Here is a 27,175-nt window from a genome sequence, read left to right as displayed (position 1 = left end):
TATTTTTTTGGTAATTATTTTTATTGGTACAATAAATTAATTTAATTAAAAATATTAGATAATAAAAATGACATAATAAAAATTACATAATAATGTTAAACTATATTAATGTTTATTTTTATTCCAATTTTTTTACCACTTATTGTTAAAAAAACCTAAAAGTGAAGTCATCATCTGTGAAGACGACTTCACTGTTCACATGAACAAAAATTGATCTTTCCTCTAACAACTTTGTTTTTTAAAAAAAAAAAGAATAAAATCGGCTGGATGGAGGACAATTTCACCTTTAATATCGTTTTTCATCCTGACAACTTGACCCTGTTTCGAAAAAAAATTAGACAGACCCTTTTTTATAAATTAAAGTTAAAATTGATCCTCAAATAAAAAAAAAAACCCACTTTGAACAAAGAACAACCATGAGAAAAGTTCAATTCAAAAAACGATGCTGTAAATTAATATACGACAAGTATTGCATGTCTCTGTATGGTTAGAAATATTTACAAGTTTGTCTTGGGGTTGTCTTCTATTTGTATACAAATATTGGCAGGTTTATTTAGGTGCAGAGAATAAAACACATGTACTTGTTGCATATTTTCCGATTAACAATGAATTTTCTACGCATGTTAAAGTGTACAATTTATTAACATATTTTTGTGTCTATAATTTTACAAATCAATGTGTTATAATACCGATAAAAATATCCATCAATAATATCAAATTGTTGACATTTTATATATCATCGATAATTATCGAAAGACTTTATACATTTGATAAAAAAATTTTACAAACGGATAAATTATCAATGAATTAAATGTCGTCGATAATCCTTCAAAAATTACAAGTTATCGATGAATTTCATCAGTTTTCAACCGATTATGACATTTGTGATATCAATTTTATTTTTTTTAAGTGTGTATTTAAAAGATGACTAAAGAACATATGATGGTTTAATAACTATCGTATTATAATTTAAGAAGTGATTACTTTAAAAAGTGTCATATTAAAACAACTTTTGTACTGAAAGATAATTGATGAGACGTTATTCATGTTCAAACATCAAATAATTGATAAAGACGAGAAAAAAAAGTGGGTTTTACGTTAGAAATTAACAAACACTAAATTAAAAATTATTAGAAATGCCTTTTATGGAAGGAGGATTTGACGTCTCGGGGGTAATTCAGGCTTAGAAAATTAAAATAGGGAAAATAATTTATTGATTATTAAATTTTGACAACTTTCTCTTACAGTTTTAGGTGATATTTTCTAAATAGTTTTTATTTCTCTATTTTCTCATTCTCAAAATAATCATTAATTTTAAAAAATTTAGTAAATAATTATATTGTAAAAGGTAGAATAGGTATTATAAATTGTGGATACAAAAGAGAGAATTCTCTTTATATATTACTAGCGTAATACAGACGCTATCGCGTCTATGTGTATAATTTTTTAAATATACATGATATTATATTAGTAGATAATAATATTATAATGTTATTAAGTTAATATATATATTAAAAATATATTTATTAAAAATAAAGTGAAATATATCAGAACAGATAAAAGAATAACCATTGATAAATAAAGAAGAAAAGAAGAAGCAGAGTCATATGATTTTATAAAAAGTTTGTAAAAGTAACGATCAATTTTTAAAAATTTAATAAATTATTATATTTAAAGGGTATAATCGATATTTTGAAAAGTGGATACAAAAAGAAAAATCCCTTTATATATTGTCATAGATTATTATAGATAAAGATGAGAGGAGTAATTAATCGTTGGGAAAACAAATGAAGAACTTGATGACGAGGAAAATATTACTGATAGAGGATTCGAGTACATCTAGCACAAACATTTATTAGGGTAGCTATTACAAATTTATTTTAGCTCAATTATTCTTTCTGAATTTTATTTATTTTTATTTTCCAAGTTCCATCAACCTTTATTCTATTACAGATTTATTACAGGTCAATTACTTGACAGCATACTTCACAAGTCCAGGAATGTGAACGTTTAACACGTAGTGAGTCCAATCAATGGTTGTGGGATCAAAGTTAAATCTTCCAACATCATCGTCATCTTTTGCCTTCATTTTTGTCATCCTTAAATTTTCTGCGTTCTTGTCATCGAAGCTGTGTCATTGAAGATCCACAAAAACAATATCATATATTCATAAAACCGAAGTTAGAACATCAATTTTAGAGTATTTTCTACTTACATTCCCTCAAAGAGGAGAAAAGGTTCATAAAATCTCATTATTCCCATCATCTTTTTCACTTTCCGTTTACTTTCATTGTAATAGGCCTTGTGACCGTAGCAGCACACTTTGTTCATCACCTTTAGTCTCTTCAAAGTAGAGCACCAAAATAAGAAACAAAAAATTGACTCAATCTGAAAAAACACCAGAATATATAAGGTAAAACTATGTGTGCTTTAATTTCCATTGAAATGCAAACCTTGAGAGGTAGCATGTATCGAATGTTGATGTATCTGTGAAATGAACTCACACTAGACATCCACGAAACTTTCTTGGAACAAGCCACTGGTTTTCCAAACATGTCTGTCAAAGGATGTTTTGTAAAGTATTGATGGGCCAAGTCCTCAAGATCAGAAATTCTGAATGGATTTCTGAGTGAAGAACCAATATGATAAATCAATGTCTTTGAACAACTCTTTGAACAAGCTTCCAGTGCTACTATCATTGAGTTTATCACCATGTCTGCTGGTATCTGCATGCATAATTATTTCAATTTATTCTTCGGTTTCAAATAAAAATGATGAGAGAAAAAGAAAAAGAAAAAGAATAAATTGATAACTTGCCGCTTCTATAATTGTACTCCGACGACCAACGCTTCTTCTTAATTTTCCTTTACCGTACATCACAACAAGAAGGTCCATAGTTCTGCATTCACGTCATTAAAAATCCTCATCACCTTTATCTCTTTTATGTGTTAATTTTTCCAAAACATTCTCATAATTCTTCGAAACACATACCTCACACCTTCGATCCAACCAGGAAATGGTTCAGAGTGAGTGTTGAGTATTATGGTGGGGCGTGCAATGATCAATGGTATATCACCTTTCATCTTCAACAAAATCATTTCCCCCATTGCTTTTGTAAATGTATACACATTTGGCCATCCGTGTAAATTTGACCTAAATTCAAATTTACAACATTGCCAAACATATATAAGATCAAAATTTTAGGGTTTCCAAAATACAGGAAAAATGAAATAACTTTTTACTTGAATTCCACCTATCACCTTATAGTTCCAAGGTTTTTCATAACTGATGTGATTGTTTTTTCACTGGCATTTTCTGCCTCAAGTTCCTTCAATTTTTCTTCAGTTAACAGTTTTTCTAAGTTGACGTCTAATCTTGAGGACCCATTTCAAAAGGTTCCTCTGCGACAAGTCCTTTTCCCTCGCCACATACGTAAGCTTAAACAACAAATTAAAGTTTAGTTTAATAGTATCATCAAAGGTTTTGCAAGTTTATTATTACACGTACCAGTAGATACATGAAGAAGCATTTGTAATTTACAACAGTTCTTGGCGAAGTTCAGAACATTAAGAGCACCCATCGTATTAATCCCCATCGCAACATCCAATCTGTAGGAAAAAAACAAATATAATATACGTAATGAAGATTATTTTCTTTCCTTACCATATATATAATTATATAATGATAATTAACCTCTCATAAAAATAGGTAGTAGCAGCAGCATTTACTATGATGTCCGTCTCCGCCAACAACATTTCTCTGAGCTTTGTGTCTTTAATTCCCAAGTTCTCAACAGAAACATCGCAACCAACAGCCAACAGGTTCTGAGATATGAAGGAGACAAAATCTGTACCCCATATCTACTTTGTCTAAATTTTGTTGGTGAGCAGAAACACAAACCCACATCTTCAATAGGAACAACTCAGGTATCCTCGTATCATTGAACACAATCTTTGCTAGTGTGGTCTTTCCCAAGCCTCTAATCCCCACAATGGGGATGACAGAGAGCCTTTTTTTCATTTTTTCATTATTATTCGGATTCTATTGCACCAAAAGCTGTATAATATTTTCTTTATCTTGATTCCTTCCTATGACATCCTCTTAGAATCATTTTTAAAATTCTGTTTTGTTTGTTTTAGATTCTGATAATCAGTTTTTGTTTTTCCCACTCTACTCTTTTTCCTTTTCTGTATATAAGGAACTTCGTTCCTCTGGGACTTCATGCTCCGTAACCATTTATCTTACACTAACAATAGAAGTCTTCACATTCGTTTATGCTTTCGTGCTCTCTTATCATCATTTTGCTCTCACGTCCTTTTGCCAGCACCCTGCTGTCTTCTTACCTTTCAACTATGAAGGATCATGTTGTCTAACATGGTATCAGAGCTCTTCGATTGAAGAGCTCTGCTGCGCCTGGTTTGCTTACTCTGATTCTTTCACCTTTCTTGTTGTTCTTTTCCTTTTTCTTTCACTGTATTGTCTTCTCCTTCCTCCGTCATGACTAAAGAAGAGAATTTTGAAAAGATGTCTATCACCAGTGAAAGTCACCTATACTTACATCCTGGAGAAAGTCCAGCGGTTGCTCGTGTCACCTGTATTAGATCCTGGAAATTACCATTCGTGGAGCAGGTCTATGTTGACAGCCCTGAGTGCAAAGAACAAACTACAGTTCGTCTGTTGAACCAGAAAAACTTCACATAATGCCTGGATAAGATGCAACAATATGGTCGTTTCTTGGCTTATGCACTCTGTTTCACCACAAATTAGGCAATATATTATGTGGATTGAGAACGCTGAAGAGATATGGAAAGATCTCAAGGTTCGGTTCTTTCAAGGTGATCTACTCCGTATTTTAGACCTCTAATCAGACGCGTCACAGCTAAAACAAGGGGACCAAATTTTTAGTGAGTATTGCACAAAATTAAGGGTCATCTGGGATGAACTTGAGAACTTCCGTCCAGATCCAATTTTTTGTAGCTGCAAAGATCTTTGCAAGGTTTCAGAATTAATCACCCAAAGGAAATCTGAATATCATGCGATGCAGTTCCTAAGAGGCTTGAATGAGCAGTACTTGAATGAGCAGTACGGTAATATCAAATCACATGTTCTATTAATGAATCCTTTACCCCCTATTTCGAAAACTTTTTCCTATGTGATGCAGCAAGAAAGACAATTGTTTGGGAATCATGTGATTAGTAATCAAGAAAATAAGATTGTCGCCGCTGCCAATACTTCAGTAACATGTTCTTTTTGCGGGAAAAGGGGTCATATTGAGTCTGTTAGTTACAAGAAGAATGGTTTTCCTAATAATAAAGGAGGAAAGTGTGTCTGCACCTATTGTGGCAAAAATGGCCACAATGTGGATGTTTGTTATAGGAAGCATGGATTCCCACCTGTCGGTCATAAAACCTTTAGTGCTAAAGCCAAATCCAATGAACTCAAGAATGATGAAGATGACCAGGAGGTGAAATTTACTCAACAGTAGTATCAAGCTTTGATGGCTTTGATCAAACCTGGGGTGATTTTGATAACATCACCCATAAACAAAGTCACATCAGTAGCATTTCTTCTAACGTTGTTAAACCAGGTAATATCTTTAATTGTAGTAGTTTCTTTCACAATAATGAGAAATGGATTCTAGATTCAGGGGCTACAAATCATGTTGCCATAAATCTTGACACCTTTGCTTCGTATAAAAGGATTAACCATGTCAAAATAAACCTTCCCAATGGTATTTGTATTAATGCCACTCACAAAGGAGATATAAAGTTGAATAATGGTATTATGCTGCATAATGTTCTCTTTATACTCGATTTCAACTATAACTTGATATCTATTTTAAAGTTAATAGCAGATTCTCAAGTACATGTTATTTTCACTAACTTTGGCTGCCTCATTCAGGACCAAGTGAGCAAAAAGATGATTGGTTCAATTAGCTTCCATGAAGGACTATACATTTTGTATGATTTCAAGAATTCTGTTAATTCTACGTGTAGTAATACGTGGCACAGAAGGCTTGGCCACTTATCTGACCAAAGGTTACATATATTGAAAAGTAAACATGGTTATATAGATATCAGAAATGAACACTGTGATGTATGCCATATGGCAAAACAAAAGAAACTTTCTTTTTCCAATAGTCAATCTCGTGCTGATAAATGTTTTAATCTCATTCAAGTTGACATATGGGGTCCTGCACCCACTCCTTTTTTACATGGACATCGCTATTTCTTAAATGTCATTGATGATTTTAGTAAGTTTTCTTGGATATACCTCATGCATAATAAATCTGAAACCACAACACATCTCACTAATTTCATTAACTTTGTTGAAAATCAGTTTGAAACCAAAGTGAAAGTGATTAGGAGTGACAATGGCCATGAATTTAAAATGAATGAGTTCTTTAGCTCTAAGGGCATTATACATCAAACCAACTATGTAGAGACTCCCGAACAGAATGGGATTGCCGAGAGAAAGCACCAACACTTGCTCAATGTAACTAGGGCTTTACTTTTTCAATCTAAAATATCAACACATTTTTGGTCTTATGCCCTCACACATGCTGCTTTCTTGATTAATATAACCCCTACTCCCTTTCTCCAAAATTCTACTCCCTATGAAAAATTATATGATGATTCTTATAATTTTAAAAATCTTAAAATCTTTGGATGTATGTTCTATATGCAAACCATATCTGCTAAGCGTTCTAAGTTTGATCCCCGTGCAAAAACTGGCATTTTTCTTGGTTTCCCGTCTAGTACAAAAGGGTACATAGTGTTTGATTTGAAACATCATGACATCAAAGTGTCTCGTAATGTCTTGTTCTATGAAGATGTTTTTCCTAGCTGCACTAACATTGATGATTCTGTTGTTAGCAAAACTGATATATGTTTTCCTGTTAATCAATCATACAAGTCTACTTTTGATCAGCCTGATAATGCATATAATGATACTGTTTCTGGAATTGAACAGTCTGATATTAGTGAACAAGCTAATAATTCTGCACATTCTGAAATCAGTAACCAAGGTAACAACTCTGAACAATCTAGTACTATTGACATTGGTCATAGAAGATTTCACAGAACTAAAAGTGTTCTTACATATTTGAAAGATTATCATACAGATTTAGCTTGTGTCAAGTCTTCAAAATACCCCATCCAATCATATGTTTCTCTATCTAGATTGTCTACTCATTTCCAACAGGTCACCCTCAGCATTGATAGTCACAATGAGCCAAAATCCTTCAACAAGGTTGTTCAAGACTCCAATTGGAGAGCTGCCATGGATACAAAGTTAAAAGCTCTTGAACAAAACAAGACATGGACGTTAGTCAAACTCCCTACCAACTGCTCCTCTATAGGCTATAAATGGGTCTACAAGTTAAAACATAAAGGTGATGGTTCTATAAAGAGATATAAAGCCCGCTTAGTCGCAAAAGGATTCACTCAACTTGAAGGGATGGACTTTCTTGACACCTTTGCGCATGTGGCCAGACTTACAACAGTACAAATGATTCTTGTTGTGGCTGCCATTAAAAATTAGCAATTAATCCAGCTTGACGTCAATAATGCGTTCTTGCATGGTGAGTTAGATGAAACTATATATATGGATATGCCTCCTGGAATGACAAAAACAGATCCTTAGCAGGTATGTCTTTTACACAAGTCTCTATATAGCCTACGACAAGCTAGTCGTCAGTGGTATGCTCAACTATCATCTTTTCTTCTTAGTCACAACTTTAAACAATCATCTACTGATCCTTCCTAGTTCATTCATAAAAATCAAGATAACTGCTTTGCTTGATCAATGATTTAAAATAAAGAATTTTGGAAATCTGAACTACTTTCTTGGCTTTGAAATTGCCCGAGGCAATAAAGGAATAATTCTCTCTCAAAGAAAATACACTATTGACTTGTTTGAAACTGGCACGTTAAATTTCTCTCCCTGAGCACTCCTATGAATTTTTCTATCAAGTATCATGCAGATGGTGAAGTCCTTCCTAATCCCACAGCTTATCGTAGACTCATTGGGAAACTCATCTACTTGACCAACACAAGGCTCGACATCACTTATGTTGTCAATCATCTTAGTCAATATGTCTCTGCACCAACTACGAACCATCATCAAGTTGTGTTCAGAATCCTTCGTTATCTAAATGGGTCCATCAGACAAGGGATTTTTCTTGATGCAAAGAGTGATATTCATCTCAAATCTTGTAGTGATTCAGCCTGGGCTGGATGCACTGACACATGATGATCGGTAACATGATTTTTGGTCTATCTCGAGAACACCCTCATAGCATGGAAATCAAAGAAATAGGCCACTATATCTAGGAGCTCCTCTAAAGCAGAGTATCGGGCTTTAGCACAAACTGTGTGTGAAGTTCAGTGGCTTACTCATATGCTGCACGATCTGAATATCATAATGCCACAACCTACAACTATTTACTGTGACAACACTTCTGCCATCAAAATTGCCAATAACCCTGTTTTCCATGAGCGTACTAAGCACATAGAATCGATTGTCACACTATAAGAGAAAAGATTCAGCAAGGCTTGGTCAAACTCCTCCTTGTCAGGACCAACCATCAGCTTGTCGACATTATGACGAAGGCTCAACTCCAAGCTTGGCAATCTCTATATATTGCCAACTTGTAGGGGGTCTTAGAATCTATTTTAAAATTCTGTTTTGTTTGTTTTAGATTCTAATAATCAGCTTTTTTGTTTTTCCCGCTGTTACTCTTTTTCCTTTTCTGTATATAAGGAACTTTGTTCCTCTAGTACTTCATGCTATGTAACGATTCTCTCTGATCATCATTCTGCTTTCACGTCCTTTTGCCAGCACCCTGTTGTTTCCTTCTTACGTTTCAACTATGAAGGATCATGTCATGTTGTCTAATATCCGAATCGATAACGTAGGAGTATGTCATGTCATGTCCTTCCTATGTACAAAACGTCTATCAACATCAATTCTTTCAAGACCAAACTTATGTTTGTCTGCTGCAACCTTGTCCAATCTCTTCTTGATTGTTTTGATCTGTTGAGTCATTCTATAATGAAAAACAAGAGGATTATAACTTGAGAAGAAATGTGCTACCTGGTGCTTCCATGAGCTTGGACAACTTGTTTTCGCAATGTTTCGCACTCAAATTCATCCAACATATTTTTGGCATCAGAGAAGACATGTTTGATCTGCCTCAGCCATTCCCGTAGCTCATAATTCTCCTGTTGCTTCTCCTCGGCATCTAACAGCACAGCCTTGACTAACAAGAGAGTTTGTGAAACCTCTTGCAGATGGTGGTATAACCTCAGCACGTGTGAAGTTTCATCGTATGTCCAAGAAGCAAGCTTTGCTATGAGTGATTCTGCGATGCTGAAGAGGAGTAATTCAGCCATGGTTATCAAGAAATCACAACGGTGGAAGAGATTTTCTGGACAATCAGTGTTTGAAATTTTTGAAGAGGTTAAGTCGATGGAAACTGTTTTTGACCTTTGAGGGATTACACGTCTTACATTGTTGACTAGAGTCGAGAAAAGATATTTTGCAGTGTCATTGTCTTACACCAAACAATAATAAGTCTATTCTTTTAAGAAAATAAAATTTAATCAATCTATTCTTTTAAGAAAATAAAATTTAATCAATCATATACAGATAGGGTTTGGACTTGACCATACTATAGCCATGTTGGACTAAAACTTGCCTATAAATTAAAGTTGTATTTTTAATAATGGCAACAAATTTTGAAAATGGAAAAAAGTAACATATATCGTTGAAGAATGGGATTTACCTTAGTGTAAAGAAATATATCATGTGAATGGTGAAGTTCAGTCATGATCTCACTAATAGTTCGTGCTCATATGCTAATCAAAACCAGGATAAAAGTAGATTTTCTATGGTTCTTCGATGGAAAAAACTTCAAAGGTGAGTTCCTTTTACATTAAGTCATAAACAAATTCATATAAGAAACCAAAATACCACCACCCGAAAACCTTAAAACAATGATTGAGCTAAAATCAGATCATATACGAATTAAAAGTCAGATTTTGAAAAAGCAAATAGGAAACAACTTCTGTAAACTAGATAATGCATAAACTAATTTTAACTTGTGGAGGAACTAATTTTGTGTTTCTTCTGATTTTTCATTCCCCTAAGTATAATGGAGAAATCTTTCCCCTAACATAATTTGCTATTCAAGATCTCTCAACATCAAACTAAGATATTATTAATCACAGAAATACAAGTAGGAATTCCCTGTTCTTAAAACATTGGGCGTTTCGAACTCTCAGAGTCTTAAGTCTTTGTTGCTGGATGGAAAAATTGTCCTAAATTAGAAAGTTTGATTGTTCATGCCTGCAGTAATTTGGAGTTGGAAATGTGGAAGTACCATGAAGAACAAAGCCCCAATGTCGAAACGTTTCCAGATAGGTTAACAACACTGATATGAAAACACTTGCTATAACGGATTGTCCAAATTGGTATCTCTTATTATAACATATTTCTGAAAGATATAAATATCAACACAGTAGGATATATCATTTGAAAAGAAAAATAATTAAGTAATTAAATCATGAATATAATTTTCACCTTTTCTAGCTGATATGGCAAAAGTATTTTTTAATAAGAAAGAAGTTTTAAAATGCCAACAATGATAATTTAGAAGCAAACCAAACTTTTCAATAGCAAAACTCTGTTTTATATGAATTGAATTATACTTGAGTGACAAGTGAATGTTTGAGATGTATTCATCTATAACTATATTTCTAGTTATTCAAAATTTAATTCATTAACAGGCTCTAACAGGCTTGACAATAAAGGGGATGAAATCAATTAGATACAATTATAAACAATTTTCTTCATATGTGAAAAAAAGAGACATAAGCGTCATGGGAAATATAACATATATAACTACTCCTGCTCATGCTTTTCTCCGTTACCTCTGGCTTTGTACTTTGTTTTTGCAATTACAAAATGCTAGAGAAGCATACATGAGTAAACACTGAATTAAAGTGTATGCTATCCAATCGGAATTGCTCATGGTGATTTGCTTCATTTAATAACATTTATCACCACAAGATTCTAATTTTATATACCTGTTTTTGGATTGGTAACTTAAATTTCTCTTTCATATCCCATATTGAGGTTCTAACCTACATGCAATTGCAACAGCTTAAAACTCTAAAATTTATAATTCCATTTTCCTAGACCGGTTCTTATACCATTGATGTTTTCTTTTTTTTCAAGAGAAAATTCATTAGGAAAAGATTATATAAATGTGATCTAAGTCTAATCCATATAAGAGATTGATACTACTTTTAACTCAAAACCAAAAGAAAATGAACTTATGATCTTTTTTCTTATAAGGTATTCAACTTTCTTATTTCTACTTGTTGTGGAACTTAGACTCAAACTTAAATTCCCAATAAAATGAAAGACGGATCATAAAGTATAAGATTCACAAGATTAAGAGATTTAGAAACTATAAGTGACAAGGAGGCTCTAAAATGAACCGTCCATTCATTGAAATCTAAATTTCTATACTAGAAAAAAATAGGCAAGAGTAACATAGAAGAGATGTCATCATCATGGTCTACATCAAGCAATCACCCATAGTGCGATCCATGTAGGGGTGGCAAAACGGGTTGGGCCCAACGAGCCAGTCCATCAGCCCGTGCTAAAAGGAACGGGCTGGGTTGAAGATTTCAACCCGTCAGCCCGTTCTGGCTCGTCCCGTCCAGCCCGTCAACTTGACGGGGCCAAAGTACGGGCCAGCCCGTCCTGGCCCGTTTTAAAAAAAAAAATAAAATAAAAATAATTAAAAAGATTAATTTTTTAGATTACATATTTTAAATGTATAAATATATAATAGTATTGTAATTTAAATCATTAACACCTACGAATTTGCATTTAAATTTGATTCATTCACTTATAAGGTTTCCAACAAATGTCACTTCTATGAAATGTTCTAGAAGTATCATGATCATCGGCCATTGTTGGTAAATAGGTATATTATTCGTAAAATAATTATAGTGAAAGTAGAGAAATAGAAAAAAAATGAAAAAAAAAAAAAAATTGGCAGTGGCCACCGCCGGGGGTGGCGGCCGGTGGTGGGAACTGACGGCGGCCGACGATGACAGCAACTGGGGGTGGTGGCTGCAGGGGAAGGAATAATGTGTTTTGAACTTTTGGGTAAAAGAAAAGTAGGAAAGTTTTAGGGTAAATAAATTTTACTGCTCTGTGGCTGCAGTAAGTAAGTGAAATAATAAAATAGGGTAAAAGTGAGAGTGAATTGTAAGAAATCAGAAGAGGTTTGTATTTTAATGGGTCAGGCCCAATTTATTAAGAAGTATAAGTTAGGGTTTCTACTTATCTTCTTCATCCTCCCACATTGTTGTCGCCATCATTCTTCTGCCACCATTCTTCACCATTCTTCCCTTCTGTTCGGTCATGGTTTTTGCTTTTGGGACCGAATTTTTCGCCACAACCGTTGTGTCACCGCCACCCGCCATGCCAAAAGCGGCCGCCATGAGCCGCCATGAAAAAACAGATTCGCCTCAGCCTTGTTGTGGCAGAAGGCCTGGAAATCGTTACCGGTTTCCGCCATGGCACCGCCATGGCCGAAATTTAATAACACTGCTTACAGCGTAAATTTTCTGAATAATTCAGGACAGTTTATGATTTGTAAACGTTCAAGGGCAGTGAGGCAATTGATGCCATCTGGAAGAGAACGCAACTTCGAGCAATCTTTGATGTCAAGTGCTTTCAGACAAGTTACCATTGGTAGCCAATCAGGAAGCACCTCAAGATTGTGGCAGTGTTCTAGTCTCAAGGATAGTAGTGTTTTAATAGATCCTTGAAGCGCAATGAGGCAATGTCTCTATCTGTAGCATTGAAGCAAATACTATTGCTTTTAACTTTAAGATGAACTTCTGGTCTTCATGACCCTTAGACAATTCCAATTGGTCACAGTTCCCAATCCACAACGTCTTTAATGCAGGAAAATGCTTACTGTCAAGTGGCAAAGCTTCTAGCCTCTTACAGCTACTAACGTTCAATGCTTTCACATAAGGAAGTTCTATCCCTAAGAATAAAGACTCCACATTATCACAACAATGAATAGTCAAATACTGAAGAGAGCTCAAGTTTGCAATGTCATTCTCGGGCAAAACAGCTTGCTGTGTGGTTATGGAAAAATCTCGATGACTGATCAATTTTCTTAATCCTTTGGGTAATGCTTCTAGCTCCATGCATCCACCAAGGTCCAACACTTGCAAACTTTGAAGCTCACAAATAGAATCAAGGAGTCCCCTGATTTTCTTATTATTATAAAGACAGAGAGATCTCAAATGTTTTAACTTCCCAATGAAATAAGGCAAAGTTTCAACTGAAGAATGACTTAAATCCAAAATACGCAAGTATTTGTACCTTGAAACCAATGTAAAGAAAGCTTCACTCTTGGCACCAACACCATCCTTAGGAAAGAGAATGGTTCTCACACCTACTGATTTTGAACTGATTGATTTGTCATCCAAATCGTTCTCGACAAATGACAGATGACGAATACTCTCAGGTATACTTTGAATGTGGGAATTTATAAGTAGACACTCATCTTTTGCAACAAACAAGGCTAGATCATGCACCAAATCATGTATTTTTAATGTATAAATTGCCCCATAGCTCACAAAATCTTGAATAAAAGATCTTGACTGTAGTTCATAGAAATACTGATTAACAACATCTTCTTGTGTCATATTCTTTTTCAGAGACTCAAGGAGTCCGAGTGCACCCCAAAGAGTAGCTAACTCAAAATTAATTGTACGTGATAGGCAAAAAGGTGCTCTAAACCACTAAATAGGCTGCTGCCTAAAAAGCAGAGTACACTCCAGCCTTTTGAGCAAAGTAAGCAGTGTAGATTGTAGACCTGACGCATTAATAAAACTAGTCCGAGTATACTCCAGTTAGCTAGTTCGGGTATATTCCAGCACAGGAACCTTCATGGTGAGCGCTAGTTACATAAATAGGCAACGTGGAAACAAGCAAAGAGGTTACAATACGGTGATCAGCTAAAGAGAGAGTTGAAGTGAGTTCGGCACAGGAGCAGAGAATGTTTCGGATATATAGTAGTGAGGATTATACGAATCCGTGCTGGAAGATAGAATGGTAAAAGGAGAATTAAACTAATTAAACATAGTTAATAAAACCTAAAACCAACTAAATACGGCAAACCCTAGGTCCATAGGGTTAGGCCCATTAAAGTACTATAAAAGGCACTATTCACGAGGTACGAGGATCACGCTATTTTTTACTATTACTATCATTTATTGTCCTGACACTGACTTGAGCGTCAAAGTGACTTTGGAGGCTCCGCCACCAGCAGGACTTACCATCGGAAGGGGATATTTCGGCTCGCGGACTTGGATATTGAAGTAAGGTGGACATGTGCATTTGAAGGTTCATTGGCTCCTATATCTCCTATATATCAAGTGTTAGCAAGTATATTTGTACTTAGCAGGAACATTAATGAATTCGTAATCCTTTGGGTAAAGGGAAAACAAAGCAAAGCATTGCCTCAAATAGGATGGCATAAGATCATAACTTAATTTGAGTGTAGGTAAAATATCTTCTTTTTCTGTGGTAAATTCCAAATTTCACTGTCTCTCACTCATTTGCTTCAAATTTGGAAAATAATAAACTCCCTATAGTTCTCACTGCCAAAGGAACCCCTCTGCAGTTTTTCAGAATATCTATGCCAATATTTATCAAATGAGGATAATTTTCCTCTCTCCTTCTTTAAATGCCCATTTGACAAACAGAAGCACCGAATCCACCAAAGAAAGACCTTGTAAAATGTGAGAGGAAATCGTGCCCATCAAGGATGCAATGGAGTGATTACGAGTGGTCACTAGAAATGCACTTCCTACAACAACACCTACTTATATTAAAGCCCTCAACTCAACCCATTTAACACGGTCTTCATTCCATACATCGTCCAAGACAAGTAAGAACTTTTCACCAACAAGTTTGTTTCTCAATTGATTTTGCAGCTGCTCCATGTCTAGTATGTTCAAATTCTTTTGGAAACCAGGAGCATGAGAGTGTGAAGCAGAATCGTTAGCAGAATTGATAATTCTAACAACCATTTGCTTAATGTCAAAGTTTTCTGAAACACACTCCCACATCTTTAATGGGAAGCACTCGTTTATCCTGGCATCATTAAACACAAACTTTGCAAGTGTGGTTTTTCCCAAACCTCCCATTCCCACAATAGGGATAATAGGGGGACTTTTATCAACACTAATGCTGCAGCAAAAGATGTATGATATCTTCTTTGTCATGTTCCCTTCCAATCACATCTGAAACACTCACATGGGAGTGTGTCATCTCTCTTCGATGCACAACACGTGTGTCAACATCAATTGTTTGAAGACCAAACTTATGCCTATCAGCTGCAACCTTGTCTAGTCTGTTGCTGATATCTTTAATTTGTTGGGCCATTTTGTAACGAAAAACAAGTGGATTAGAGCTTAAGAAGAATTGACCAACCTTGGTTTTGGTGGTACCGTGAGCTTTGACAACTTAATTTTGCAGCGTTTGGCACTCAAATTCATCGAGCACATCTTGGGCATCGGAGAAGACACGTTTGAGCTGCTTCAGCCATTCCCGCAGCTCATGGTTGTGCTCTTGCTTTTGCTCAGCATCCAACAACACAACTTTGACTAATGAGAGAGTTCTTGTAAACTCTTGTAGATGGTGGTACAAACCCATCACCCAAGAAGCTTCTTCATAGAGCTGAGACACAAGCTTTGCTATGAGTGAATCGACGATGCTGAAGAGAAATGATTCGGCCATGATCATCAACCCAAACACCAAAGACTTTTTGACCAATACCAAATATGAAAAGTTGAAGTACAAGCTCATCTCAATTAAACTAGATAGAAAAAAAAATTGAATCAAGTAAATTCAATTAAAGGGACAAAACCAACATTTTATCCCTCATTTGAATAAAAATATCCTATTACTATATTATAAGGGACACCTTAAATATATTCATACAAAATTTTCAAAAATATTCAAAAACTGTCAACTACATTTAGAATGCATACGTAACTCATATTTACAAAAATGAATAAATATGAAGTAAGATTATAATCTGGAAACATTCCACTTTTGGCCTACAACGCAGCAAAAGATAGCTAAAGAGTTCATCAGCAATCTGAATAACATCTTAAAATTTTCTCATCTGAACAAAGACAGTCAAAGCACACTTTGATAATTCTTTTCATGACAGGACAGCTAAAAATATATCCATATGGAATTTACCCAATGAACTAGAAAACCAAAGTGTGATTCAATAATTTGAAGTGGGACAACTCAAAATATATCCTTATGAAAATTGCACTGTGAATCAAAAAAACAAAGTATTATTCGATAGTTCCATTTAAGGTGTATGCCCAACTTAAGTCATAAGACTTTCAAAATTCGAACCGCAATTTCAACTCAAATTCTAGGAGCAAATTAAACAATATATCTATAACATGTCAAATCCATACAAAGATCAATAACAATATATATTTGCCATAAATTCAATATTAAACTAAATTGTAATCTGACAATTCCACATGAAATTAGGCTCTCAAACCATTATTGTTTCTTGTGATAACTAAACATTTTTATCTTGCATAATAATTCAAAATGTTAACTCGGATATACTTAAACCTTATCCTGACCATGAATACATATTTTGAATTTTGCTCCGCAGTCTCAATGTGGTTGCACACCCAAATTAAACATCCAATATTCCAATTGTAATCTCTCAATATCATTTCAACTTAAGAAATAGTCATAAATAAAATAAAGCATTCATCTCACTACTGAATTATGAGCAACAAATAAAATATTAGCATCTAAAATTTGCATTGCAAATAAAAGCACTTTTTAAGGTTTTCAAAAATTGGAGGCACAATATCAAACCAAGTTGTAGGACTCTCAAAATTGGAAGACTACACCAACTCAAGTTATTGGACTATCAAAACTAGAGGCACAATTGTTACCCTTGATCAATACCAAAAGTTTGATGAAACATTTCAAAGGGTCAACTTAGATACCCACCTAACCAAATTTCATATGCCTTTTTAACCAATACCAATAATCAAAAGTTGAAGTACAAACTCAACTCAATTAAACTAGACAGAAAAAAAATATGAATTCAAATCCAATAAAGGGGCGAAAACCAACTGTATATCCCTTATTGGATAGAAATGTCATATTATCAGATTATAAGGGTCAACTTAGATATAGTCATCCAAAATTTTCAAAATTATTCAAATTCTATCAACTATATTTCGAATGCCAATGTAACTCGTATTTACAAAGTCAATAAATATGAAGATTATAATTCAGAATCATTCCACTTTGGGCCAACAATGCATCAAAAGATAGCTAAAGAATTCATCAGCAATCCGAATACAAGGAGGCAACTCAAAATTTTCTCATGTGAACAAAGACAGTCAAAGTGCACTTTGATAATTTGTTTTACGGGACAACTAAAAATATACCCATATGGAATTTCAACAATGAACCAAGAAAATCAAACTGCGATTCGATAAATCCTGGTGGGACAACTCAAAATATACCCTTATGAAATTTGCACTGTGAACCAAGAAAACAAAGTGTTATTCAACAATTCCATTTAGGGTAAGCGCCCAACTTAACTTATAGGGTTTTCAAAATTGGAGCCACAATTTGAACTCAGATTTGACAAGAGCGAATAAAACAATATATTTGTAAGATGTCAACTCCATACAAAAATCAATAACAATTTATGTTGGTCATAAATTCAATATAAAACCAAATTTTAATTTGACAATTTCCCATGAAATTAAACTCACAAACCATCATTGTTTCTTGTGATAATTGAGCATTTTCATCTTGCAAAATGATTCAAAGTTTAACTCAGATAAACTCATACTTTATCTTGACTATGATTACATATTTCGAATTTTGCTTCCTCTGTCTCAATGTGGTTGCACACCCAAATTACACATCCAATATTCCAATTGTAATCTCTCAATGTGGTTGCACACCCAAATTTCACATCCAATATTCCAATTGTAATCTCTCAATATCATTCAACCTCAAGAAATTGTCATAAATAGAATAAACCATTCATCTCGAAACTGAATTATGAGCAAAGCATATGAAATTTGCATTCCGAATAAAAGGAATATTATAGAGCTTTCAAAAATTGGAGACAGAATATCAAACCAAGTTAAACGACTTTCAGAATTAGAGACACAATTGTTACTTGTGATCAATAATAAAGAATTCATGAAATGTTTCAAAGGGACAACTTTTACATACAACATGCAAAATTTACAAAAAATAAAAATTGAAAACCACATCAAGTCAATTGAACTTAGGATACCCACGTAACCCAATTCCATTTGATTTTTGACCAATATCGAATATCAAAATTTGAAGTAATAACCCACCTCAAAATTAAATTAGACAAAAAATACATTTGAATTTCGTAAATTCAATAAAGGTCTCCAAAACCAACATTCAATCCCTCTTTGGATAAAAATATCATATTGCAACCAAATGGTTGTAAGCAAATTTCCTTTGGTGAAGAGTGTCACCCTTGGTCATGGTTATTTCAACATCCAAATGATTGTTTTTCATCAAAGGAAATAAGTCAATGTATGCCCAAAGGTTGTTAACTGGACATTTAAGCAACGACATCAAGAAAGAAGTGTCACATTAACATCATAGTAACACTTATCAATATTAAATAATCAGACAATGTTTGGTAAAGGAATAAGCATCTCAACAAAGAATTTAACTTGATCTTAGTATCACGAGGATAATAGAACTCAATTAACAAGTAAAATCATGACCACGATTAATGAAGACAGACTAATACAATGTCATCCAATATACATATCAGTAAATAGACGAAAAGGATGCTAACAAGGTTACATGATAATGTGGGGGCAATAACATAATGTAGATAATATGTTAACATACACAGAAGTAAAAGCACACCTGTTTCTAGACTGAGGTTCCCCTTTTAAAGCAAGAACAAAACCCACGGGTAGCCTCTCACCGGTACTCGCTCCAAGACTGCCTCTTAAATTTTCTTCAGAAATAACGCTATCATTTGCGAAAGACCGTCGATACCTCCCACCGACTCTATTAGATGCATTCTCCTAATGACCACAAAAATCACCTCATAAAAAATCTAACCGTCACAGCCACAACACTAATATCATATCAACTTTCCGCTCCTAATAACAATTCAACATTCAACCGATACTATGCATACAAATCTTCAGGAATTTCAACTTTCAATTGCAGTAACGGATATGTGGAATATGGAAAAAACAAAAAAGAAAATGAATATAACAGGTGGTGACGGAGGCGACGCACGTGGTGGCGACGGCGGAAAGAATCGGCGGCTTGGAGTTTTGTGTGGAACCCTAGATCGATAGCATTTCGTCCCAATCGATGACTTCTGGTGTGGAATAGCTCTGAAACGCTCGTCATACACAGTGAATCACGAATCAGTGTTTCTGTTTCGACGAGCGAATAAAGATCGATGAAGAAATGGAGAAAAAGGAAAGAGTGACTATAGGAAATCCTGAAATTCGAAACGCTTATAAAATTACGAAATGAATGTTAAATAATATAGGTAGAGTAGAGGTAAAGTTACCGTTGGTTTTAAATATTATATAATTTTTTATTTTTTTCAATTGTCGTCATTTTATTGTAATGCAAGATACTAAAATTTGATTTTCTACAAGTGAGTGCTCTGAATAACAATAATATCAATTATGACCATTTTAAAAATAATTTTCGGATTATTCTTGAAAATGTTCTGGAAACGTAAAGAATAGAGATGAATTCAACTCTTTTTTTTTTTTTCTAGAGATTACCCTACCATTAATTCTTTTAAAATTTATTTACTCAAGTCTTCGATCACTCGATGCATATTTCCAACAAATTAATGTAAAAAAAAAATAGAAGAGCAACAGGAATGATAACGAAGGTGTGGGTTTTACTATATTCATATTTTTAAAGTAAAAATTTACCTTTCGTCTTTTGTTTCATATTTAATAGATATAAAATTTTTGTTTCATCTTCCTCTCATAAAACATGAGTATATATATATATATATATATATATATATATATATATATATATATATATATATATATATATATATATATATATATATATATATATATATATATATATATATATATATATATATATATATATATTATATATATATATAATGGTGTCTTTACTCTTCTCTTTATTTTTTCAGATATTAATAAAATAATTTATTTTAAGAAAAAAAAAATTACAGCAAATAGGTGTAATGTACGTAAAGAATAAATTTGGATGTGAAGTGAAATTCTTTATATTATTGTATTATCCAATGATAATGGATTCCATACAACATAGGAATAAGAAAGGATTACATAATCGGATAGATGTCAATAGTCATAGAAAAGTGTAACAATCCCGTGTGTAACTTTAAAGTAAGTTTATAAGCTAAAGAACACATAAATTTCATATAAATTTTTAGATTATCCTATAAACTAAAGGAATTATTTAGTAATTTAAAACGAGAAGAAACGAGTATTGGATGGGTATGGAATGAGGTCAATGTGTATATATTTATCTTGCCTACTATAAGATAAATCTTAAATATTAATTAATCTTAGAGACAAAAAATAATTGGTTATCATATGGACTAATTTAGATAACAGTGACCAATATAAAAATTAATAATTTTGTTAGTCAAAACCATAATAGCTAATGACCAATTTAGAAATTGATTTCTTTAATATTCAAAATTTTGGTAATTAGTGACTAATTTAAATTATAATTCACAAACTAATTAATTTTTTATTTATAATAATAATTATTTTGAATACCAATAATTTTTAATTTATAGAGTAGTATTTTTAATTTTTTATTTATAATAATAACTATAATAATAAATTATTTTTTATCATTATAGTAATCTCATACCCAATTTTTTAATTGTATATTATCCATTGTTTATGTCAATATAAAGATTATTAAAATTAGGATGAATTCAAATAATATTCATGCTCACACGTCCATTCGTCATCTTTACAAGCAACACTCAAACACCATCCAACACAACTTATAACAATGTTTGTATTCCTTTGAGAAAATAATGATTTTTGAGTTACAAAAATAAAATAAAATAATGTTTACCTGCTTTAATACTTCATTTGTTACAAATAGCGACACTAGAAAAAAAGGAATTTGATTTTTTTTGACACCAACTACCTGACAATCCAATTTCATGAATAATATATAGTATTAAAAAAGTATAATTTTGTATTTATAGAAAATAAAAAATAAATCATAAATATAAAGTAGATGTAGAAATTTATTGATATTAATCCGAAAAAAATATAAATGTGGGAATAATTGATATTTGAAAGAGAAGCCTTATTAATCGGATAGTAATAAAATAATGAGTAATGATACTTTCGCCAACCAAATTTTACAAAACTTTTTTGGACGCATTTAATTTTATCTGACTATTTTTCACTATCTTTTTCTTTACATATAGATAAATTTACTTTTTTATGGCTATTTTATTATTACCGTATGTTGTCCAGTTATAATGTGTGTCAAAGTAATATTAGCGGAAATTGACGTAAAAATAACTGTCCAAAATAATTAGTCTAGCCTGTGTTAATCAGTATAATAATATTGTTAATGAAAATACTCCTCATGTTTGTTACAGCTTAATAAATTAACGTGTCAGCACGTATCCACAACGTACTAACGTCGTGACTAATAAGTAAATAATTATTATTTGATAAAAGATAAAATAATTTCTTTATAAGATTTATATATAGTTTATATTTATGTAATTTTTTACGGAATATTATAAAAATATATATTTTATATAATACTAATAGAAAATTATTTATATTTTTAATCTATAACTATATAAAGAGGATTCCTTATTGTGTGTACATATTTCATAATTCTAACTTTACTCTTTATAATATAATTATTTGTTAAATTTTTAAATATTAACGGTTAACTATATAAATAGGATTCCCTCTTTACATTTCATAATTTTAACTTTACCCTTTATAATATAATTATTTTTAAAATTTTTAAATATTAACGGTTACTTTTACAAGTTTTTACAAAATTATTTACTTATCTTTATATTTTTTTTCTATTTATCAACAGTTATTTTCTCATATTTTTTTTATACATTTTACTTTATTTTTGATAAATATAATTTTATTTTGTTTATTAACTTAATAACATTATAATAATACGTACACACAAATGCGATAGCGTCTGTGTTTATACTAGTATATATTAATATAAATTATCTATTAGTCAAATTTTAAAAAATATTTCAAATTTCTCGAATGACTTTCAATTAGATTCGAACAACAAGTGCATATGAAAAATTTCATCTCATGTAATGTTAAAATAGGTATACATATTAAAAGCAACTTTGTAACAGTTGGAATACTAAGATTTTAGTTTTTAGAAAGAAAGAAGCAAAAAAATGTTTGCAAAACATTGTCGCTTCATTTTCATTCCTTATAAAATTTAGGCTCACACTTAAATCTACTTCGAATTCCAACAGAAATGTCATTCATCTTATGATTCAACCGTCAAATAACTAAACTCAATGCTCAAGAAAATAATGGACCAACAAAAATTAAATTAGAAATTATTAGAAACGCTTTTATAGAAAGCAGATTTGACATGTTGTGTTAATTTAGGATTAGAAAATTAAAATAATAAGTCCTAAAACAAGTAGATAAAAAACTAAACAACATAACAACTAATTAATCATATATTATATATTACGATTCAAGTACATCTTGCTAGCACAAACATTTAGGTTAACTCTTGGTAGTGGAACATATCTCTAAAACCACAACCTTGAATGAGGCTTGTGCTGTAGATGTCTAGCACCAACAATGTCATCTGTTGTTTTCCTTCTATATCGAATTATTGACAGTAAATCTTATCATAGCAGTTATGAAAAAGAAACTGCGTAACAAACACAGCCTCTATGGAAATTCTGAAATTTTGTTAACCTTTTTTTTTTCTTCTATGTTAAGTTTCAGCAATGGAAGAGCTAGGTTGCCACCTATATTTATTCTGTTACAAATTTATTATACCTTAATTACTTGACACCATACTTCACAAGTCCAGGAATGTGAGCGTTTAACACATAATGAGTCCAATCAATAGTTGTGGGATCGAAGTTAAATCTTCCAACATCATCGTCATCTTTTGCCTTCATTTTTGTCATCCTTAAATTTTCTGCGTTCTTGTCATCGAAGCTGTGTCATTGAAGATCCACAAAAACAATATCATATATACATAAAACCGATGTTGGAACATCAATTTTGGAGTGTTTTCTACTTACATTCCCTCAAAGAGGAGATAAGGTTTATAAAGTCTCATTATTCCCATCATCTTTTTCACTTTCAGTTTACTTTCACTGTAAAAAGCCTCGTGACTGTAGCAGCACACTTTGTTCATCACGTTTAATCCCTTCAAAGTAGAGCACCAAAATAAGAAACAAAAAATTGACTCAATCTGAAAAAACACCAGAATATATAAGGTAAAACTATGTGTGCTTTAATTTCCATTGAAGTGCAAACCTTGAGAGGTAGCATGTATCGAATGTTGATGTATCTGTGAAATGAACTCACACTAGACATCCACGAAACTTTCTTGGAACAAGCCACTGGTTTTCCAAACATGTCTGTCAAAGGATGTTTTGTAAAGTATTGATGGGCCAAGTCCTCAAGATCAGAAATTCTGAATGGATTTCTGAGTGAAGAACCAATATGATAAATCAATGTCTTTGAACAACTCTTTGAACAAGCTTCCAGTGCTACTATCATGGAGTTTATCACCATGTCTGCTGGTATCTGCATGCATAATTATTTCAATTTATTCTTCCATTTTAATATAAAAAAAGATGAGAGAAAAAGAAAAAAAATGAATAAATTGATAACTTGCCGCGTCTATAATTGTACTCCGACGACCAACGCTTCTCCCTAATTTTCCTTTGCCGTACATCACAACAAAGAGGTCCACAGTTCTGCATTCACGTCATTAAAAATCCTCATCACCTTTATCTCTTTTATGTGTTAATTTTCCAAAACATTCTCATAATTCTTGGAAACACATACCTCACACCTTCAATCCAACCGGGAAATGGTTCAGAGTGAGTGCTGAGTATTATGGTGGGGCGTGCAATGATCAATGGTATATCACCTTTCATCTTCAACAAAATCATTTCCCCCATTGCTTTTGTAAATGCATACACATTTGGCCATCCATGTAAATTTGACCTAAATTCAAATGTACCATTGCCAAACATATATAAGAGTAAAATTTTAGGGTTTCAAAAATACAGGAAAAATAATGAATTAACTTTTTACTTGACTTCCACATATCACCTTATAGTTCCAAGGTTTTTCATAACCGATGTGATTGTTTTTTCACTGGCATTTTCTGCCTCAAGTTCCTTCAATTTTTCTTCAGTTAACAGTTTTTCTATGTTGATGTCTAATTTTGAGGACCCATTTAGGGTCTCGCCCATAGCAAAAGGCTCCTCTGCCACAAGTCCTTTTCGCTCACCGCATATATAAGCTGAAAAGAAAAATGAATGTTTAGTTAATGTGCCATAAGATAAATGTTAGAAATAATTCAATACCTTGAGATTTTAGTTATATGAAGTCACACATACATATAATTTCTCTGTTGAATCCTATTGAAAAATAGACCCATCAATAAACATATTCTTTTAATATCACCAACGTTTTTTCAAGTTTATTTTTAGTATACTGGTATTTTGATATATATTTTTTTTACTACCATTGGACATTACCTCGCATAACTACTTACTTTCACTTTCTTCTAAAAATATAAAAGTTAACTTTTGTCAAGACTATTTTATCCTTATACAAATTGTCAAATAATCGTCAAATAATATCAAATAACATTTTTACTCATTGTTATACTGCAGTTCTCGGCGAAGTTCACAATATTAAGAGCACCCATCGTATTAATCCCCGTCGCAACATCCAATCTGTGGGGAAAAAAATCAAGTAATATACATATAATGAAAATCATTTTCTTTCTTTATAATCATATAAATCATCAAATCAAATTCTATTCATGTTTATTCTTCGTTTGTTTTACTCCTATTCCTTTTCTGTTTATAGACCGATTATAGAATTCATCTAATTAAAAAATTAATTAGTTTAATGAATAATAATAAACATGTTAAGAAAAAAATTCTTAAGATTTTTTTTTATTTTACGTTTTATGTTTTACTCCTACCGTTTTTGTTTATTAAATAAAATTTTCAATTTATTATAAAAAGAAAAATGATTAATTTTACTGATAATAATAATTATGTCTTAAATTCATATTTTAGTTCATTGTATTAATTACCGTATAGGACAATTATAAAATAGGTCACTGTAAGACACTTAATCTATTTTTAGAACAAACATCCCTTTTTCACTTAAGTCTTACAATTAAGTATATTTTCTTTGGGGTTAAATATGATTTTCTCCCTTAACTTTTAATAATGAAAATTATTATCAGTCTATTTTGAAATATTAGACCAATTTAGTCTTCACTTTTAGAAATTGTATTGATTTAGTTCTTTTAACCAAAATTTGTTAAATTTATTTAACGTTTCAAACATGTTTCCTAGCTAATATTGAAACGAAAATGTGTTAAATAGTATAAAAAATTAAAATAACATCGTGAAACGCTTTTGCAACGTCGATTCAACTTAATACAATTTGATTAAAAAGATTAAATTCACGTATTTCTAAAGTTTTGAGACTAAATTTGATCTAAGTCTTGAAAAGTGACTAATTCTAAATTTGACTTAAAATTAAGAACAAAAAACATATTTAATCCTTTATTTGACGATGTAGAATGAATTACTAATCAGTTTCGCATGACTAAATTATGTTATTAATAATAATTAACCTCTCATAGAAATAGGTAGTAGCAGCAGCATTTACTATGATGTCCGTCTCCGCCAACAACATTTCTCTGAGCTTTGTGTCTTTAATTCCCAAGTTCTCAACAGAAACATCGCAACCAACAGCCAACAGTTTCTGAGATATGAAGGAGACAAAATCTGCACCCCACATACCTCGTAGCACCCTGAACAACTTCTTCGACAGAACCTGTTACATATGTGCTTAGGTTAAGTTATGATTACAAATAAACATAAGTTAAGTATTTGATGACTACCTCATCCTGCAGCCGTTTTCTAGCTTCTTCTGAATTTTCTGCTCTTAGAAGAAGGTATAACTTTTTTATGTTTGGTTGAACCCTTAATATCTTCTCCACCAAAACTGCACCAACACTAACAAAGATTAATCATACTGAACAAATATTAAATTCTGTGTTCTACAAAATATGTTACAAGTTAGAATAAGAAATACGTTTCGCAAGGAATCCCGTTGCACCCGTAACTAAAATGGTTTTGCCGTCTAGAAAGTTGTGAACACTTCCAAACTCCATTGAAGAGTGTTGTATAGCTTTCTCATGGTTTTGCCAATTGCCATAACTATCTATATATAGAGAGAGAGAAAAGAATCCAAATAGCGAAAACGCAGGGTTAGGGTTTGGTAAACATTGTCACGTGTATAGGAATTATTTTAAGAATCATGTATATATGTATATAATAAACATCTAATTAATATCTATTATTTCTTTTATCTCTTTTTTCACGTCATAATATAAATTTATGATATGGAAAAAATACAAAATTTAGAGATATTAATTAAGTGTTTATTATATTATATATATATATATATATATATATATATATATATATATATATATATATATATATATATTATTTTGAGTTCTGTATTTTTTTAACACTTTTTCTATTTAAAAAATAAGTAGTGTACAAAAGCTACTAAAATATTTTGGAACTTATAAGGTTTAAGGTCCTTCGATTTGACACAAAAATTATTTAATCGACGCGGACAGTATTAGTTAACACTTTTATTCATCATAAATGCGTTAACTATATATATTGGAAAGTAGGCAATACACAAAATATCTTGGATTGATTGTAGGGTGATTT

The 27,175-nt window shown here is 32.1% G+C and overlaps 2 protein-coding genes and 1 pseudogene across 9 annotated transcripts; all 3 read right to left on the bottom strand.

The window, feature by feature from the left end:
* Nucleotides 1-1,903: 1,903 nt before the first annotated feature.
* Nucleotides 1,904-19,370, bottom strand: LOC114168302 (fatty acyl-CoA reductase 1-like). Of its 8 annotated transcripts, XM_028053058.1 has the most exons (9): nt 19,042-19,370; nt 15,541-15,823; nt 3,508-3,608; nt 3,261-3,437; nt 2,992-3,153; nt 2,818-2,899; nt 2,454-2,726; nt 2,216-2,343; nt 1,904-2,129 (listed from the first exon to the last, which is right to left on the bottom strand). In XM_028053058.1, the coding sequence occupies exons 4-9, from the start codon at nt 3,281-3,283 to the stop codon at nt 1,970-1,972; spliced, it is 828 nt and encodes a 275-aa protein (XP_027908859.1). In that variant the 5' UTR covers nt 3,284-3,437; nt 3,508-3,608; nt 15,541-15,823; nt 19,042-19,370; the 3' UTR covers nt 1,904-1,969. The 8 variants fall into 8 exon arrangements, with proteins under 8 accessions (XP_027908859.1, XP_027908860.1, XP_027908862.1 ...); XM_028053059.1 differs by lacking the exon at nt 15,541-15,823 and having other exon boundaries at nt 19,042-19,060; XM_028053061.1 differs by lacking the exons at nt 15,541-15,823; nt 19,042-19,370 and adding an exon at nt 3,694-5,823 and having other exon boundaries at nt 2,216-2,388; nt 2,505-2,726.
* LOC114170351 lies at nt 11,880-15,254 on the bottom strand (annotated as a pseudogene).
* A 3,501-nt stretch (nt 19,371-22,871) lies between the features above and the next one.
* LOC114170448 (alcohol-forming fatty acyl-CoA reductase-like) lies at nt 22,872-26,610 on the bottom strand. Its single transcript, XM_028055920.1, has 10 exons — nt 26,523-26,610; nt 26,329-26,432; nt 26,059-26,261; nt 25,059-25,138; nt 24,507-24,699; nt 24,237-24,398; nt 24,064-24,145; nt 23,700-23,972; nt 23,462-23,589; nt 22,872-23,375 (listed from the first exon to the last, which is right to left on the bottom strand). The coding sequence occupies exons 1-10, from the start codon at nt 26,599-26,601 to the stop codon at nt 23,216-23,218; spliced, it is 1,464 nt and encodes a 487-aa protein (XP_027911721.1). The 5' UTR covers nt 26,602-26,610; the 3' UTR covers nt 22,872-23,215.
* Nucleotides 26,611-27,175: the final 565 nt, after the last annotated feature.

Source organism: Vigna unguiculata, chromosome 11 (genome assembly GCF_004118075.2).
Source record: "Vigna unguiculata cultivar IT97K-499-35 chromosome 11, ASM411807v1, whole genome shotgun sequence".
In the NCBI taxonomy this organism is placed as follows: domain Eukaryota; kingdom Viridiplantae; phylum Streptophyta; class Magnoliopsida; order Fabales; family Fabaceae; genus Vigna; species Vigna unguiculata.
The sequence above is the reverse complement of the archived record's forward strand: the minus strand, read 5'-3'. Positions and strand labels throughout refer to the sequence as shown.

Bases quoted from the DNA above. Each gene is read 5' to 3' on its own strand.
- LOC114168302 (XM_028053058.1), bottom strand. From the start codon at position 3,283: ATGAAAAACCTTGGAACTATAAG. The intron at 3,154-3,260 runs GTGATAGGTGGA...ATTTGAATTTAG, and splicing joins AAAAACCTTGGAACTATAAG to GTCAAATTTACACGGATGGC. The intron at 2,900-2,991 runs GTATGTGTTTCG...ACGTGAATGCAG, and splicing joins GGTTGGATCGAAGGTGTGAG to AACTATGGACCTTCTTGTTG.
- LOC114170448 (XM_028055920.1), bottom strand. From the start codon at position 26,601: ATGGAGTTTGGAAGTGTTCACAACTTTCTAGACGGCAAAACCATTTTA. The intron at 26,262-26,328 runs GTAGTCATCAAA...CATATGTAACAG, and splicing joins GAAAACGGCTGCAGGATGAG to GTTCTGTCGAAGAAGTTGTT. The intron at 23,973-24,063 runs GCAAGTTATCAA...TTATGCATGCAG, and splicing joins GGAGTACAATTATAGACGCG to ATACCAGCAGACATGGTGAT.